The sequence below is a fragment of the Bufo bufo genome, chromosome 4, assembly GCF_905171765.1.
Source record: "Bufo bufo chromosome 4, aBufBuf1.1, whole genome shotgun sequence".
NCBI classification, from domain to species: Eukaryota; Metazoa; Chordata; class Amphibia; order Anura; family Bufonidae; genus Bufo; species Bufo bufo.
In genome coordinates this window covers 464,638,080-464,653,414 of record NC_053392.1, presented here as the reverse complement: position 1 = coordinate 464,653,414, position 15,335 = coordinate 464,638,080, and the positions used below count along the sequence as shown (strand labels likewise).

At 42.2% G+C, this 15,335-nt stretch overlaps 1 protein-coding gene across 2 annotated transcripts in view; it reads right to left on the bottom strand.

Moving 5' to 3' along the window:
• IGF2R (insulin like growth factor 2 receptor) overlaps positions 1 to 15,335 on the bottom strand; it is a 231,858-nt gene that overhangs the window by 31,387 nt on the left and 185,136 nt on the right. For both annotated transcript variants that reach the window (XM_040429474.1, XM_040429475.1), the window contains exons 38-40: positions 15,063 to 15,267; positions 6,367 to 6,598; positions 6,147 to 6,280 (exon numbers count right to left, since the gene is read on the bottom strand). In XM_040429474.1, the coding sequence (XP_040285408.1) occupies positions 6,147 to 6,280; positions 6,367 to 6,598; positions 15,063 to 15,267 (571 nt within the window). The remainder of the gene's footprint in view (positions 1 to 6,146; positions 6,281 to 6,366; positions 6,599 to 15,062; positions 15,268 to 15,335) is intronic.

The following is a 15,335-nucleotide window of genomic DNA, read 5'->3' as shown; positions in this document are numbered from 1 at the left end:
AACAGGCGGAGACAGGATCGCGCTTAACCAAGGAGCGCAGCACACATGCGCGACACTTATACGATCCCGGCCGCACTGCAGGCTGTCAATCTAACAAAAGAAGGAACAGTTAGGGGGCGTGCTTACCTTGACTTAAAGCAAGCAAGCCACTGCCCCCTTGACTTCAAACTGACCGGCAAGATAGAGCTGATGGCGCTTAAAACATCGTTTTTTGAATCTATGGAGCATCAGACTACCGGATAAAACATATGATTATTAACAGACTGGGGACTACTATGAGGCAATACTGGCAGTTTTATATGCGTTTTTGAGGTGTCAGGTTCCCTTTTAGAGGAAAAAAGGTAAAATAACAAAAGAAGACACCGCGCAAAGCAGGGAGGTCCACCTCCTAAAGACACTAAGCTAAAACTGATTAGCCCAGTGTATGCAGGAGGGGTATATCTGAGAGGAGGAGGTTACACACCTCTACACTAAACCCACAGATCGCAACAGTTTGTTACACTATTCCAGTTTTCACCCTGGCAGCATGAAAAAAATCCCTTGAGCTCCCAGTTCAAGAGAGTATCCAGGATTGTAGACAACACTACAACTAAAGAACACAGGCTACTTGAAATGGCCTCCCGTTTTCACGACAGGGGCTACCCTGATAAGATAATTAGAGATGGTCTGACCGAAAATCATAATGCCGAAAAACACCAAAGAACGTAGGATCCCTTTCTTACACACCTACCACCCTTTTTCAGCCAAAGTACAAAATATCCTACGCAGACACTGGCATCTCCTACGCCAGGCCTATCCTCACATAGAGGAGTTTGCCTCTCTACTTCTACCCTGCAATAGGCGTCCTAAAAATCTTAGGGACACCCTTGTACGAGCTGACGAGGGCTCTATCACTAAAATACCCAGGCAGACATTCCTCAGGACACAACGTAGAGGCCCATTCCCTTGCTTACATTGTATGTAATGCTCCCACGTTACAAGAGGAGACATGGTCTATCACCCTCACACTAGTAAAGGTTATCTTATACGTGGCTTTTACACATGTGACACTTCCAATGTCATCTATGTAGTCAAATGCCCCTATGGCCTGACGTATGTAGGAGAAACCACGCAAAACATCAGAAACAGAATCTGTCAGCATAAGTCTACCATCTGCTGTCAGAATATTCTTTTGCCCATTCCAGCACATTTCATATCCAAATGACACAGCATTGCCCAGCTACATTTTCAAATAGTCGGACAGATAGAAGCCCCAAGAAGGGGCGGTGACATCTCTCGAATACTCAGGAATAGGGAGGCCTTTTGGATCCAACGACTACAAACACTGGAACCCAAAGGTCTCCACCGTGAATACGAACTGGGGAGCTTCATATGAACACATTTTCATGTTTAATATTGTCTGTTGATATTTCTATTACTTGAATTTTCCTGTACCATTGCATAATTTATTAACAGGGCATTTTCTCTTTTCAGACGAGATATTGTAAGTTCCCTCTGGATAAAGCCGCACCTAGTCTATATCTCAATTCGTTCTCTCACACATCTCTATTCTCTTCTATCTGTCACATTCTTATCTCCATCTGCACCTACTGCTTACACCTCGCCTATTTTCTTTACCTCCATCCTCTTCTCACCTCCACCTCTCTGTTCTCCTTATACTCTTTTAGACACTCCACATATCTCCGCTCGCACTCTTACTGGCATTGGCACCCGCGCCGTTTACTCCCGTTATATTACGGGCCTTCTACTAACACATGGCACATGCGCTGTGCCACTCTGAAGCAGCAACCACCACCATCTTAGGTATTCCTCCTACCCGGTCTTCCCCTCCTCTCCGGGCACCACCTACCCCCGCATGCCCAGAGCCTACCTGACGCAGCAGCCGTCATTCCGACATCCCTCCTCCCTTTCTCCGCCTCTGAACCGCCCTGCTCTCCTTCCCAAGCACCAATGTGGCAGGATATAAAAACGCCACAGGTTCCACATGTTTCATGGCGCCATTCTGATAGGGCTGTGGCCCAGTTTAAACCCAGCGCTGACAAGGGCCACAGAGCCCAACATACCAGGACCACTTTTAGATCCTTTACTCGATTTGCCACTGGCTGGGGGTACTTTACTCTACCTTCATTTCTTCACACAGTGCGGCTCATCCAGGTAAGCATTTCTCCTCTGCTGTTCATGGTTTACTACGACTACAACAGATGAAACCCCTACTAGGCAGTTACCGGTTACCTATCGCTGCATTATATTACCACAACGATACCCCACCTAATATTGTTGCCTCATTGCTCTGATATACTGCTGTATTTTTAATCTATTTCCCACATAGTGAATATGTTACATAGTGAATATGCTAATTATCTTCCTTTACGTACGGCTAGATACTTATGTATATGGATTTTATCCAGCCAACCACATGGACCCAGCAGAGGACATCCCTCCCCCATTAAGCAGATTGCTGTATAAAGATCATTATTGTTTATGGTCTCTCGGGATTACGCACTTTGCGATTTGATGCTTTGACTAGAACATTTTCTATTTGATTATTGTGTTTATATCGCGTTACATTATATTATGCTTTGCACTATTTTCTAATGATGGCATGTCTGTAAATTATTCCAGTGTTCTGAAGAAGGCTAAATGCCGAAAACGTTCAGTATATTTCATTTGAACTGGAAATCCGCTTGTTAAATAAAATACAACACTTGAAGCAATCTAGTGGAGTACAGGAGTTTTAATTTTTCTATGAGAGGAGGACCGAACACTAGTGTCGCCCCCTAGTGGCAGCAGCAGCTATACCCCATGGTCTCCTGTGTCCCCCAATGATACGAGCGAGAAAAACATGTGCACAAGTGGCATTCAAAAAGGTGCAAACACACAGTTGGCAACTTTTTCACGCCACAAATCCTAATGGTAAATGTGGCCCCTAGTCCTCACTCCAAAATTTCATTCTAATAGGATTTTTTTTCACCGTGTCTGGGTCAGAATAAACTAGGGACAGAGTCTCTGATGGAAACGCTGGGCCACTTATGTTTTTTTGCCCAGTTTTATTAAAATCCCTGGTCGAGAAGCCGCAGTGTGAACCAAGCACTGGAATTCAGATATTCATGAACTGCAGCTGCCCCATCTTCTCATGAATGATTGACAGCTCTCTTCCCATACTATGCATAGAAAATCTATCAATCAGCAGCAGGTGAGACAGCACCTGAGAAATACAGGGACTCAAAAGCTTGTGCAATGCACCGTGCGGGAGCTGCTCAACAGGGATCGTAAAGGCAATCTGTCACTCTGATTTTGGATTATTATCTGCAGTAATACATGAGTAGCACTGCAGACATTGAGTCCAGATCACCATTCTTTATCTTCCTACTGCCCCCCATTCCCCAACTGTCAGAGCTGCACTGAAATACATTGGCAGGACTGTGGTGCATGCGCACAGGAGTCCTCTCCGTTAGAACAGCAAAGCAGTCTGGACTGTGTATTTCAGTGGAGCTATTTGTGCTGACAGCAGGGGAACCAGGGCAGTAGGAAAACAGAAAATCTGGCCTCCTTATCTGCAGCATTATGCCTGGTTTACAGCGTTCACAATTAGCATATGTAGTACTGGATCAAGAAACCATATACATCTTGCAGTGTATAGATCTAAGCCATATACATCTTGCAGTGTATAGATCTAAGCCATATACAAGTAGGGCGGCTGCTGATGCTAACAGCATTAAGTGGAATCACCTGGCAGAGGGCAGAATCTAGTCACCATGGCTAATGATGCTGCCATGGCATGAGACCTGCCAAGTGAACTTTGACTAGTCTTGCCTTACAGGGAACCTGTCAACGGCGACCTACCTATCCAACTGTTTTCATAGACACATAGCTGTGCTTCACCTGATTAAAATGGCACTTTTCTTTTGTTGATCCGAAGCTCCATTCCCAAGTTATGATGCATTATCCCGATAAGCAAATTAGGCCTCTTGTGTAATGAGGACATTATCATGGCTCTCGTTGCACCCAAAAGCTCCGCTCCTTTCTGTGGCCAGCCTCACCCTCACTGCTTTACTACTGCCTGGCCCTGTCAACAAGAGCTTGGGTACAACTAGAGCAACTGTGATGCCCTCATTGCACCAAAGGCCTAAATTGCACATTAAGAAAAAGTATCATAACTTGGAAATGGAGCCTCAGATCAACAAAATAAATACTACATTTTAGTCAGGTGAACCCCAACTACAGTGGATATAAAAAGTCTACACACCCCTGTTAAAATGTCAGGTTTCTGTGATGTAAAAAAAAAAGAGACAAAGATAAATCATTTCAGAACTTTTTCCACCTTTAATGTGACCTATAAACTGTACCACTCAATTGAAAAACAAACTGAAATCTTTTAGGTGGAGGGAAGAAAAAATATAAAAATAAAATATGGTTGCATAAGTGTGCACACCCTTAAACTAAACTTTGTTGAAGCACCTTTTGATTTTATTACAGCACTCAGTCTTTTTGGGTATGAGTCTATCAGCATGGAACATTTTGACTTGCAAAAACACTCCAAATCTGTCAGATTACAAGGGCATCTCCTGTGCACAGCCCTCTTCAGATCACCCCACAGATTTTCAATTGGATTCAGGTCTGGGCTCTGGCTGGGCCATTCCAAAACTTCTTCTGGTGAAGCCATTCCTTTGTTGATTTGGATGTATGCTTTGGGTCGTTGTCATGCTGAAATATGAAGTTCCTCTTCATGTTCAGCTTTCTAGCAGAAGCCTGAAGGTTTGGTGCCAATATGGACTGGTATTTGGAACTGTTCATAATTCCCTCTAGCTTAACTAAGGCCCCAGTTCCAGAGCTGAAGAAAAACAGCCCCTTGGCATGATGCTGCCACCACCATGCTTCACTGTGGGTATGGTGTTCTTTTGGTGATGTGCAGTGTTGTTTTTGCGCCAAACAAATCTTTTGGAATTATGGCCAAAAAGTTCAACCTTTGTTTCATCAGACCATAACACCTTTTCCCACATGCTTTTGGGAGACTTCAGATGTGTTTTTGCAAAATGTAGCCTGGCTTGGATGTTTTTCTTCGTAAGAAAAGGCTTTCGTCTTGCCACTTTACCCCATAGCCCAGACATAAGAAGAATACGGGAGATTGTTGTCACATGTACCACACAGCCAGTACTTGCCAGATACTCCTGCAGCTCCTTTAATGTTGCTGTAGGCCTCTTGGTAGCCTCCCAGACCAGTTTTCTTCTCGTCTTTTCAATTTTGGAGGGACATCCAGTTCTTGGTAATGTCACTGTTGTGCCATATTTTCTCCACTTCATGATGACTGTCTTCACTGTGTTCCATGGTATATCTAATGCCTTGGAAATTCTTTTGTATCCTTCTCCTGACTGATACCTTTTAACAACGAGATCCCTCTGATGTTTTGGAAGCTCTCTATGGACCATGGCTTTTGCTGTGGGATGCGACTAAGTAAATTTCAGGAAAGACCAAGTAGAGCAGCTGAACTTTATTTGTGGTGAATCAGAGACACTTTACATTATGGCAGGTGCATGCTGACTTCTATTTAACATGATTTTGAATGTGATTGCTTAATTCTGAACACAGCTACATCCCCAGTTATAAGAGGGTGTGCACACTTATGCATCCACATTATTTTAGTTTTTTTTGTTTTGTTCCCTCCACCTAAAAGATTTCAGTTTGTTTTTCAATTGAGTGGTACAGTTTATAGGTCACATTAAAAGGTGGAAAAAGTTCTGAAATTATTTATCTTTGTCTCATTTTTTTTTTTTTACATCACAGAAACCTGACATTTTAACAGGGGTGTGTAGACTTTTTATATCCACTGTATGGGTCTATGCAAACAGCTTGATAGGGAGGTCGCTGGTGACATAGTCCCTTTAATGCAAGACTAGGTAAAACACACTTGCCAGGTCTCTCTCCATGGCAGCATCATCAGCCATGGAGACTAGATTTCGCCCCCTACCGGTAGATTCCACTTAATGCTAAATGCATAGAGCTGCATCAAGCTCTATCTCTCCCAGCAGAAGAGGTTCTATACTGCTCCTCACAGAAAGGGAAAGCACACACAGACTCATATCATGACAGTGTTGCCTACTCCACCTTCATCAGTCTCTGTAAGAATAGTAAAACATGTTATTGCTTACCTTGTAATGTCACTTCCTGCGAATGAACTCGCCCCAAAACCTGGACCTTTCCATTACTTTCTTGACACACACTTGCAGTTTCTGAGCAGCCACTAGGCCCTTGGTTTACCCTCTGGCAAAGGTTAAGATAATACCTGCACGTAAAGACAAAAAACAGTAAGAAAACACTACACAATTCATTGTACTGCAAGCACTTGTATATAAAACATCATTATTTTACCTATCACCATTTTGTGTAAAATCCCAGTTTCCGGTCATGGAGGAAAGGCTTCTAAGGTCATAGGTCTGATGGTTAAATATAATTTTGCAGGTCTGTTTTGGAAGACAGGCTAGCTGCGTTTTCCATTCAAACATAGCTGAACATCCTTTGGGCTCACTGATTAGGACAGGAAATCCCTTTCCAGCACTTTCGTCACATTTAAACAAGATGGTGGACTGTCTGTTTTCGGTTGCTAAAGGTAGGCAATGGAAGAAGACAAACAAGGTGAATATGGTCATCTAATGTTTTTCAGTTCATCCAGGTCACAAGGGGTACAAGTAATCCCTAGGTCATGCACCGTTCCCCGAGGCTCCGGCACTAGACAGTAAAGCCTGTCACTTTAGCCTGAAGTGTTCTTTTAAAAATTTGGATGAAGCTGCAATACCCTGCACCACCAGTAGTAAGTAGGTGGTGGTCAGCTAGAGCTGGAAGCTGAGCTGGAGCACCCTGGCACGGCCACTACACAGTGTACAAAGCTGTCTGCCTTCAGCTCCGTATAATGTATAGTTTCTAGACAAACAACAGCCCAAAACTGCTGATTGGTGTGGGTGCAGTGTTGGACCCCCACTGATCTGATATTGATGACTTATCCTAACCAATATTCATAACCTGGAGAAGCCATTTCATTTAATTAACCCCTTCAGGACCCTGCCATTTTTCACCTTAAGGACCAGGCCATTTTTTGCAAATTTGACATGTGTCACTTAACGTGGCGATAACTAGGGATGAGCGAATCGACTTAGGATGAAACATCCGAAGTCGATTCGCATAAAACTTAGTTCCAATACAGTACGGAGCAGGTGCTCTGTACAGTACTAGAATATATTGGCTCCGATGAGCCAAAGTTATTGCCTTGCGAAGTCTTGCGAGACTTTGCGTAATAACTTCATAAATTAATTTGCACTGTAAAAAAACAACATTTCCCGAACTCAGGTTACCACTTGGAACCGAACCAGAGTTTGGGAAATAGGTTTTTACAGTACAAATTAATTTATGAAGTTATTAGCCGAAGTCTCGCAAGACTTCGGCACATCTGAGACAATACATTCTAATACTGTACGGAGCTCCTGATCCGTACAGTATTGGAACGAAGTTATTTATTCACTCATCCCTAGTGATAACTTTAAAACACTTACTTATCCAAGCCATTCTCAGACTGTTTTCTCATCACATATTGTACTTCATGACAGTGGTAAATTTCAGTAAAAATATTTCATTTTTATTTATAAAAAAATACCAAATTAACCAAAAAGTTGGAAAAAATTTTTTTTTTTAAATTTCATTTCTCTGCTTTTAAAACAGATAGTGATACCTCCTAAAATAGTTATTACTTTACATTTCCCATATGTCTACTTCATGTTTGGATCATTTTGTAAATGACATTTAATTTTTTGGGGACGTTAGAAGGCTTAGAAGTTTAGAAGCAAATCTTAAAAAAAATATTTAAGGAAAATGTCCAAAACACAATATTTAAGGACCAGTTCAGGTCTGAAGTCACTTTGTGGGGCTTATATAATAGAAACCACCCATAAATGGCCCCATTTTAGAAACTACACCTCTCAAGGTATTTAAAACTGATTTTACAAACTTTGTTAACCCTTTAGGTGTTCCACAAGAATTAAAGGAAAATGTAGATGAAATTTCAGAATGTCACTTATTTGGCAGATTTTCCATTTTAACTCATTTTTTCCAGTAACAAAGCAAGGGTTAACAGCCAAACAAAACTTAATATATATTACCCTGATTCTGTAGTACAGAAACACTCCATATGTGGTCGTAAACTGCTGTGCAGGTGCACGGCAGGGCGCAGAAGGAAAGGAACGCCATATGGTTTTTGGAGGGCAGATTTCATTTAATAATTTTAAAGTTGCCATGTCACATTTGAAGACCCCCTGATGAACCCCTAGAGAAGAAACTCCAAAAAAGGTGACCCCATTTTGGAAACTACGGGATAAGGTGGTAGTTTTGTTGGTACTATTTTAGGGTACATATGATTTTGGTTGCTCTATATTACACTTTTTGTGAGGCAAGGTGACAAAAAACTGAAATTAGACTTACCAGTAATTCCTTTTCCATGAATCCACCATGACGGCAAGATAGGAGATTGACCCCTGACCTCTGTAGGGGCAGGAAAACAGAAAAAGGCTAAATTGCCCCCGCCCCCCACCCTCTTCAGTGTTTACCAGATTACTATAGTAACCCTTCACCTAGGTATATACACACACTTTTTTTTTTTTTTTTGCATTTCCTCATACTAATTCACATGAAGCAAAATTTCAGGTAGACTCCTATAAACTGTCTGATGTCTATCCCCCTTTTTTTTTTTTGGGTGGGAATTCCGTGCAGTCATGGTGGATTCATGGAAAAGGAATTACCGGAAAATCTAATTCAGTTTTTCCCATTTTACCACCATGACGGCAATATAAGAGACCTACCAGATTATTCAATTAAGGGGGGGCTATGGCTTGGAGGACCTTCCTACCAAAAGGATAGTTCTGAAGATCCTGACAAGTCAAGTCTTTAGTGCTTTATGAAGGTATGAATGTTGGACCAAGTCGCGGTCCTACATATCTGCTCCAATGAAGCACCTGCTCTTTCTGCATAGGAAGAAGAGACCACCCTGGTGGAATGGGCCCTAACTTTCACAGGGCAAGGAAGATTTTGGAGAATGTAACAGTCATGGATAGTTTGTTTTATACACCTGGCGATGGAGGCCCTAGAGGCGGCTTTCCCTTTATTTTTCCCTCCGAACTGTACTAACTGAACTAACAGGTTCATAAAATCTCTAGTTACTTCCAGATATCTCATTACAACTCGTCTAAGGAATGGAATTCCTCTTTTTTGTTTTACGGGTTACTACAAAATGAAGGCAGCCCTATTTCCTAGTTTCTATGGAAGTCTGACACTTCCTTCGGAAGAAAACCTGGATCTGGTTTAAGAATCACTCTATCGTCCGTGACAGTTAAGTATGGATGTCTGATAGAGAGCGCTTGAATTTACCTTATTCTCCTAGCTGATGTAATTGCTAGGAGGAAAACTGTCTTGAAAGAAAGCATCTTAACTGACACATCCTCTAACGACTCAAAAGGACTTTTTGTTAGACCCTTGAGTACTATGTTTAGATCTCAAGTTGGGATTCTAGGTCTAACAAAAGGTCTTAAGTGGCAAGCGGCCCTGAAAAATCTCTTAATCCACCTGTGCTCAGCTAGATCAGAGTCAAAGAAGGCACTCAGGGCTGAAACCTGCACCTTCAGGGTCAAATGACGCAAGCCTAAATCTAACCCCTGTTGTAGAAAATCTAAAATCTTCTGAATGTTTGGGGTTGATTGATCTATCTCTCCATGTCCCCATCATGAGCAGAAACTTTCCCATATTTTTTGATAAAATCACAGAAGTCACCTTTTTCCTACTAGCTTTCAGAGTGGTGATGACCTTCTCTGACAACCCCTGGCTCCTTTGATTTTCCGATTCAGGATCTAGGCTGTCAGCCTGAAAAATTCTGGGCATGGGTGTATTAATGGCCCCCGAGTTATGATGTATTTTCTGGGAGGGAGTACCCACGGATCAGACACAGCTACGTTTTTTAGGATCGAGAACCTACTTCGTTTTGGCCAGAATGGGGTTATTAAAATAAGATTTGGCCTGTCGAGGATAATCTTTTAGATAACTTTTGGGATTAGCTGGAACGGGGGAAAAGCATAGGTCAGCTTCCAATCCCAAGTGAGAGAGAACGCATCTACTGCCCACGGTTTGTCTCTTGGGTTTAGGGAACAGAATTTCTTGACTTTTGCTTTTAACCCTGAGGCAAATAGGTCTATGACCGGGAAGTTCCATTTCTCTACTATGAGGCTGAATGTCTCTGGATTAAGTGCCCAGTCTCCCTGGTCTAAGGTTTTCCTCGCTCAAAAAATCCACCACCTGATTTTGGGAGCCTTTTAGATGTACTGCAGATATAGATTTTAGGTTTTCTTTGGCCCAAGAAAATATTTTCACTGTCAGCTTCATTAACTGTTTTGATCTTGTTCCCCCTTGTTGCCTTAAGTAGGATACTGTTGTCACGTTGTCCGATTAGAATTTTATGTGATGTCCCTTTATAAGGACAGACGCGGCTTTTATTGTCTGCCATACGGCTCTTAATTCCCTGTCGTTTGACGATTGATTTGCTATAACTTCTGGCCAAAGCCCCTGAAAGAGTCTTCCTTCTATATTTGAACCCCATCCGTTTCTGCTGGCGTCTGTCTGGATTTGAAAGAACAGAGTCTTCTGCCAGGCCACTCCCTTTACTAGATTTTTTTATTGGGTCCAACATATGAGAGATAGTTTAATATAATGTGGAATACGTATCTTCTTGTCTAAGGAAGTCTGTCTCTTGTCCCAGCATCTCAGTAACCATAGCTGAAGAGTCCTGAAGTGGAACTGAGCCCAAGGGACTGATGTTATGCATGACGTTAATACGCCTAGAAGTCTCATTGCCTCTCTGATGGAGCATAGATTCCTTTTCTGGAACCTTTGGACCTTTTTTTTTTTTTTTAGATATACTGTCTTTTCTTCTGGAAGAAAGGAGGATTGTTTTTGAGAATGCTGGAGAATTAAAAAAATATATATACGGTATATTTTTGTTTGGGGAAGAAGGCATGATTTTTTATTTTATTTACAATCCATCCCAAATCCTCTAGTAGGGATAGGAAGGATTTTAAGTCTCTTTCCATCTTTTCCCCCAGAGTTTGCCAGTAATAGGAAGTCGTCTAAGTATGGTATTATCATTAGACCTGGTTTCCTTAGATGAGCTACCATTTCTACTACTATTTTGGTGAAGACTCTTAAGGCTGCTGAAATACCGAAAGGGAGGGCCGTAAACTGAAAATGATGAACCTTCCCTGTACTGTCTCTTAGGGCGAATCTCAAGAATTTTTGCGACTGCTGTCTGATTAGTACATGGTAATATTCCTCCTTGAGATCTATCATGCACTCTGACCTATCAATAGAATTGTGGATGCCAAGGACTCTTTAATTTCCTGTATAGGATGTTCTTGTTCAGTTCCTTTAGATTTATTATTGTCCTCAACGTCCCGTTTGGCTTGGCCACTAAGAATAGGGTGGAGTAAAAGCCCTCTCTCTTTACAGTGGGGAACTTGTGTAATGACTCCCAGATTTAACATTTCCAGTACCCCTTCCAGAGTCTCTCTCTTAGTAGAATGGATGGTGGGGATGTTATCACAAATTTCTTTGGGGGAAGAGAGAAAAACTATCTTGTATCCTTTGGTGACTATATCTAATACCCATTGGTTTGAAGTAATTCCTTCCCATTGAAATAGGAACCCTCAAGTCTTCCCCCAATCCTGGCATCATTGTTTTTCGCTGGTTTTATTTTGGAGATTAAAGAGGAACCCCCTACTTCGACCACCTTTTAGGTAGCTCAACCTCCCCATTTTCCCTTTTCCCCTGTAGGGTCTGTCTCTCCCCCCATAGGGACGAAAGGAAAAAAAATTCTTTGAGGTTTCTCTTCAGGAAACCCTTTTTTCTTATCCGTCGCTTTTTCCAGGATTTTGTCCAGAACTGGTTAAAAGACATATTCCCCAGAAAAAGCGATAGAACAGAGCTTAATTTTTGAAGCCTTGTCGCCTGACCACGACTTCATCCATAAGGCCCTTCTAGCGTAGTTAGAAAGTGCTGCGTCCCTGGCAGCAAACGTAACTGTCTCAGCCGAGGCATCTGCTAAGAAGGCTGTGGCAGATCTTAAAAGGGGCAGAGAATCTATTATTTCCTCTCTCAGGGTTTTATTTTTTTTATGGTTTTCTAGCTCGTTTAACCAAAAGTACATAGATCTCGCTACCGAAGTTACCGTAATGTTGGTCTTGATACTGTACATAGTCTCCTGTGTAAGGAGTGGGAAGCAGCTATCAGCCTTTCTCTCCATCGGGTCCCGCAGCTGGGAAGAATCTTCAAATGGTGGATGCGGTCTTTTTGTTTACCTTCGCTACCTGCACATCGATCTTAGGAATATCGTCAAACAATTTTGACTCGGAGGGCTCAAATAGGAGCCGGTTTCTAAATTCTCTCGAAATACCCAGGCGTTTTTCTGGTTCTGACTTAGTCTAGAATCATCTACTTTATATTCTCATTTATGGGGAAGACCTTTGATCTATTAGTTCTTCACCCAACACCCCCCCCCCCCCCCCGAACATCTCTTCCTTTATTGAGTGTGGCTTCTGGACCTCTTCAAAGCCCATTGTGGCCCTTACTGCTTTCAATAGGTCTGCCATTTCCTCAGAAGAGAAGTATAAGTTTTTGCATCCTCTACAATCTCCCCTTCAGAAAGGGGGTCGTCCTCCTCCCTCCGCCTTGAAGGCTCGGCTTCGTCCATTTCATCCTCGGATTTAGAGGAGGAAGGGACTGCCATTTTCTGTCTCTTTGGAAGAAGATGACCCGGACTGGCGTCTTTTAGTAAAGTCGGGGAAGATTTAACTTCATCAAGAATTAGTGTTCTAAGTTCCTCCATCATTGATGGTTGTTCCTCTCACAACGTCTGAAATACATTCCTTGCACAATTTTTTAGAATCGTGCTCAGGAAATTTTTTGAAACATGCACTTAACACTCTTTTTGGGTCTTTTTTGCGCCTCCTTAGCACCCTATTGAGAAGAGAGGAACAATCAGCCAATATACCCCTCTGTTTAACAGATTGTATAATCTAAGAACAAATGTTCTTTTATGTAAGCTCCAATACTATAATTAGTATGCAGTTAGTTTCCCCATGTGGGGACTTCCTGTCACCGATGCAGGAGTGTCCAGCTCTCTAGGCTGCTCAGGTGCCGACATCTCTGTGGATGTGATCCTCAGTCCTTAGATCAGAATCCACCATGGCTTCCTGCATTTTTAAATTTGCCGCCAATGAAACACACTCCCCCCCCCCCGTGGGGCACTCCGGCTCAAGTCTGCTTATCCTCACCAGGAGAAAGGAAGACGCTCGCGCGCAACCCGTGCCGGACACAGGCATCCGATGAACAGACTCGAGGTCCGCATTCTCTCCCCTGCCCAGCTTTAGAATCCTACTGCCGGCGAGCAGGGGAGTTCTTCGCAGTGATTCCTGAGTTAAGGGAGGCTCCAGCCGCCGATGAGTCCATGCTGCCCATGTATTAGATCCAGCTTCCCCTCCCTGACGACAAGAGAGGTCCTTCTCTGACCTGTCCACTATAGGGGCAACTAAAAACACTGAAGAGGGTGGGGGGCGGGGGCAATTTAACCCCTCTCTGTTTTTCTGCCCATACAGAGGTCAGGGGTCAATCTCCTATCTTGCCGTCGTGGTGGTTAAATGGAAAGAGCTGTTTTAGCACTGTTTTTATTTTTAGTTCTTTTTACAATGTTCATCTGACAGGTTAAATCATGTGCTATTTTTATAGAGCAGGTTGTTAAGGACGTGACAATACCAAATATTTTTTTTTGGATGTTTGTTTCAGTTTTACATAATATAGCATTTCTGAAAAAAAAATTTTTTTTAGTGTCTCCATATTCTGAAAGCTATGTTTTTTTTTTTTTTTTTTGGGCGACTTATGTAGTGGCTCATTTTTTTTCGGTATGAGATGACGGTTTAATTGGTACTATTTTAGGGTGCATGTGACTTTTTGATATTTTTATACAGCAAGTTGTTACGGATATGGCAATACCCAATATGTACACTTTTTTTATTTAAGTTTTACACAATAAAAGCATTTTTGAAACAAAAAAAAAAAATCATGTTTTAGTATCTCCATATTTTGAGAGCCATAGTTTTTTTTTTGTTTTTTTTTTGCCCGATTGTTTTATGTAGGGGCTTATTTTTTGACGGTTTGATTGGTACTATTTTGGGGTGCATATGCCTTTTTGATCACTTTTTGTGATGTAAGGTGAAATGGTTGTTTTAGCACAGTTTTTATTTTATTTTTTTCTACGGTGTTCAGGACAGGGGGTAGATCATGTAATATTTTTATAGAGCCGATCGTTACGGACGCTGCAATACCCAATTATTTGTGTACAATGTACCCAATTTTGTAAAATGTACCCAATTTTATTTTTACAATTTTATGTTTTTTTTTTTTTTTTACTTGAAACTTAATTTTTTTAAATTTTATTATGAAAAACACCTTTTTTTACTTTTTATTTTTCTCCCACTCTGGACTTCAACTTCTGGGGTCTGATCCCCTCTGCAATGCATTACGATACAACCTGTATTGTAATGCATTGGCTGTCAGCTTTTATGCTGACAGCCTGCCTGTGAGACCCAGCCTAAGGGCTGGATCTCACAGGCTTACGAAGAAGGCATCGGGCTTGCCTTCTCTGCCGTCGGGTCGCCGCCACTGCAGCGCTGGGACCCAATGGAGATGCGGAGGGCACGCATACCCTCTGCATGCCGTGGTCAGCTTTGACCGCGGCATACAAAGGGTTAATACGACATCTGTGTTTTCACCGATGCCGGCGTATGCAGCAGGGGCCTGGCTATCATTGACTGCCAGGTCAGTGCCGCTGATCGCAGCTCCTGCAGCCGCTCGATCAGCCCGCCGTACATGTACGGGGCTGGTCCTTAGGTCACGTCCACCAGCACAGTACATGTATGGCACAGGTCCTTAAGGGGTTAAATAGAATTGTAAACATTACAAAAGAATGATACACGTTTTTTTCTTACATGGTGAGCAAAGGTCTCCTCCAACATACGTAAGTTCTACCATATCCTGTTGGTGATGATACTCCATTTTCATTGCATTAATGTTTCCAAAAGAGATGGCTGTGTTTCCAGACTGAAGACACACAGCCCCATTACAGTTACCAGATGGCATACTTTGTGCTGGAGAGCACACTCCAATGTAATAGGTGTTTGTTTTTTCAGACACCTGGCCCAAACAAAAAAAATAACAATTAGACAGATACCAAATACAGTAGAAACTTTGTTTTTGATAAT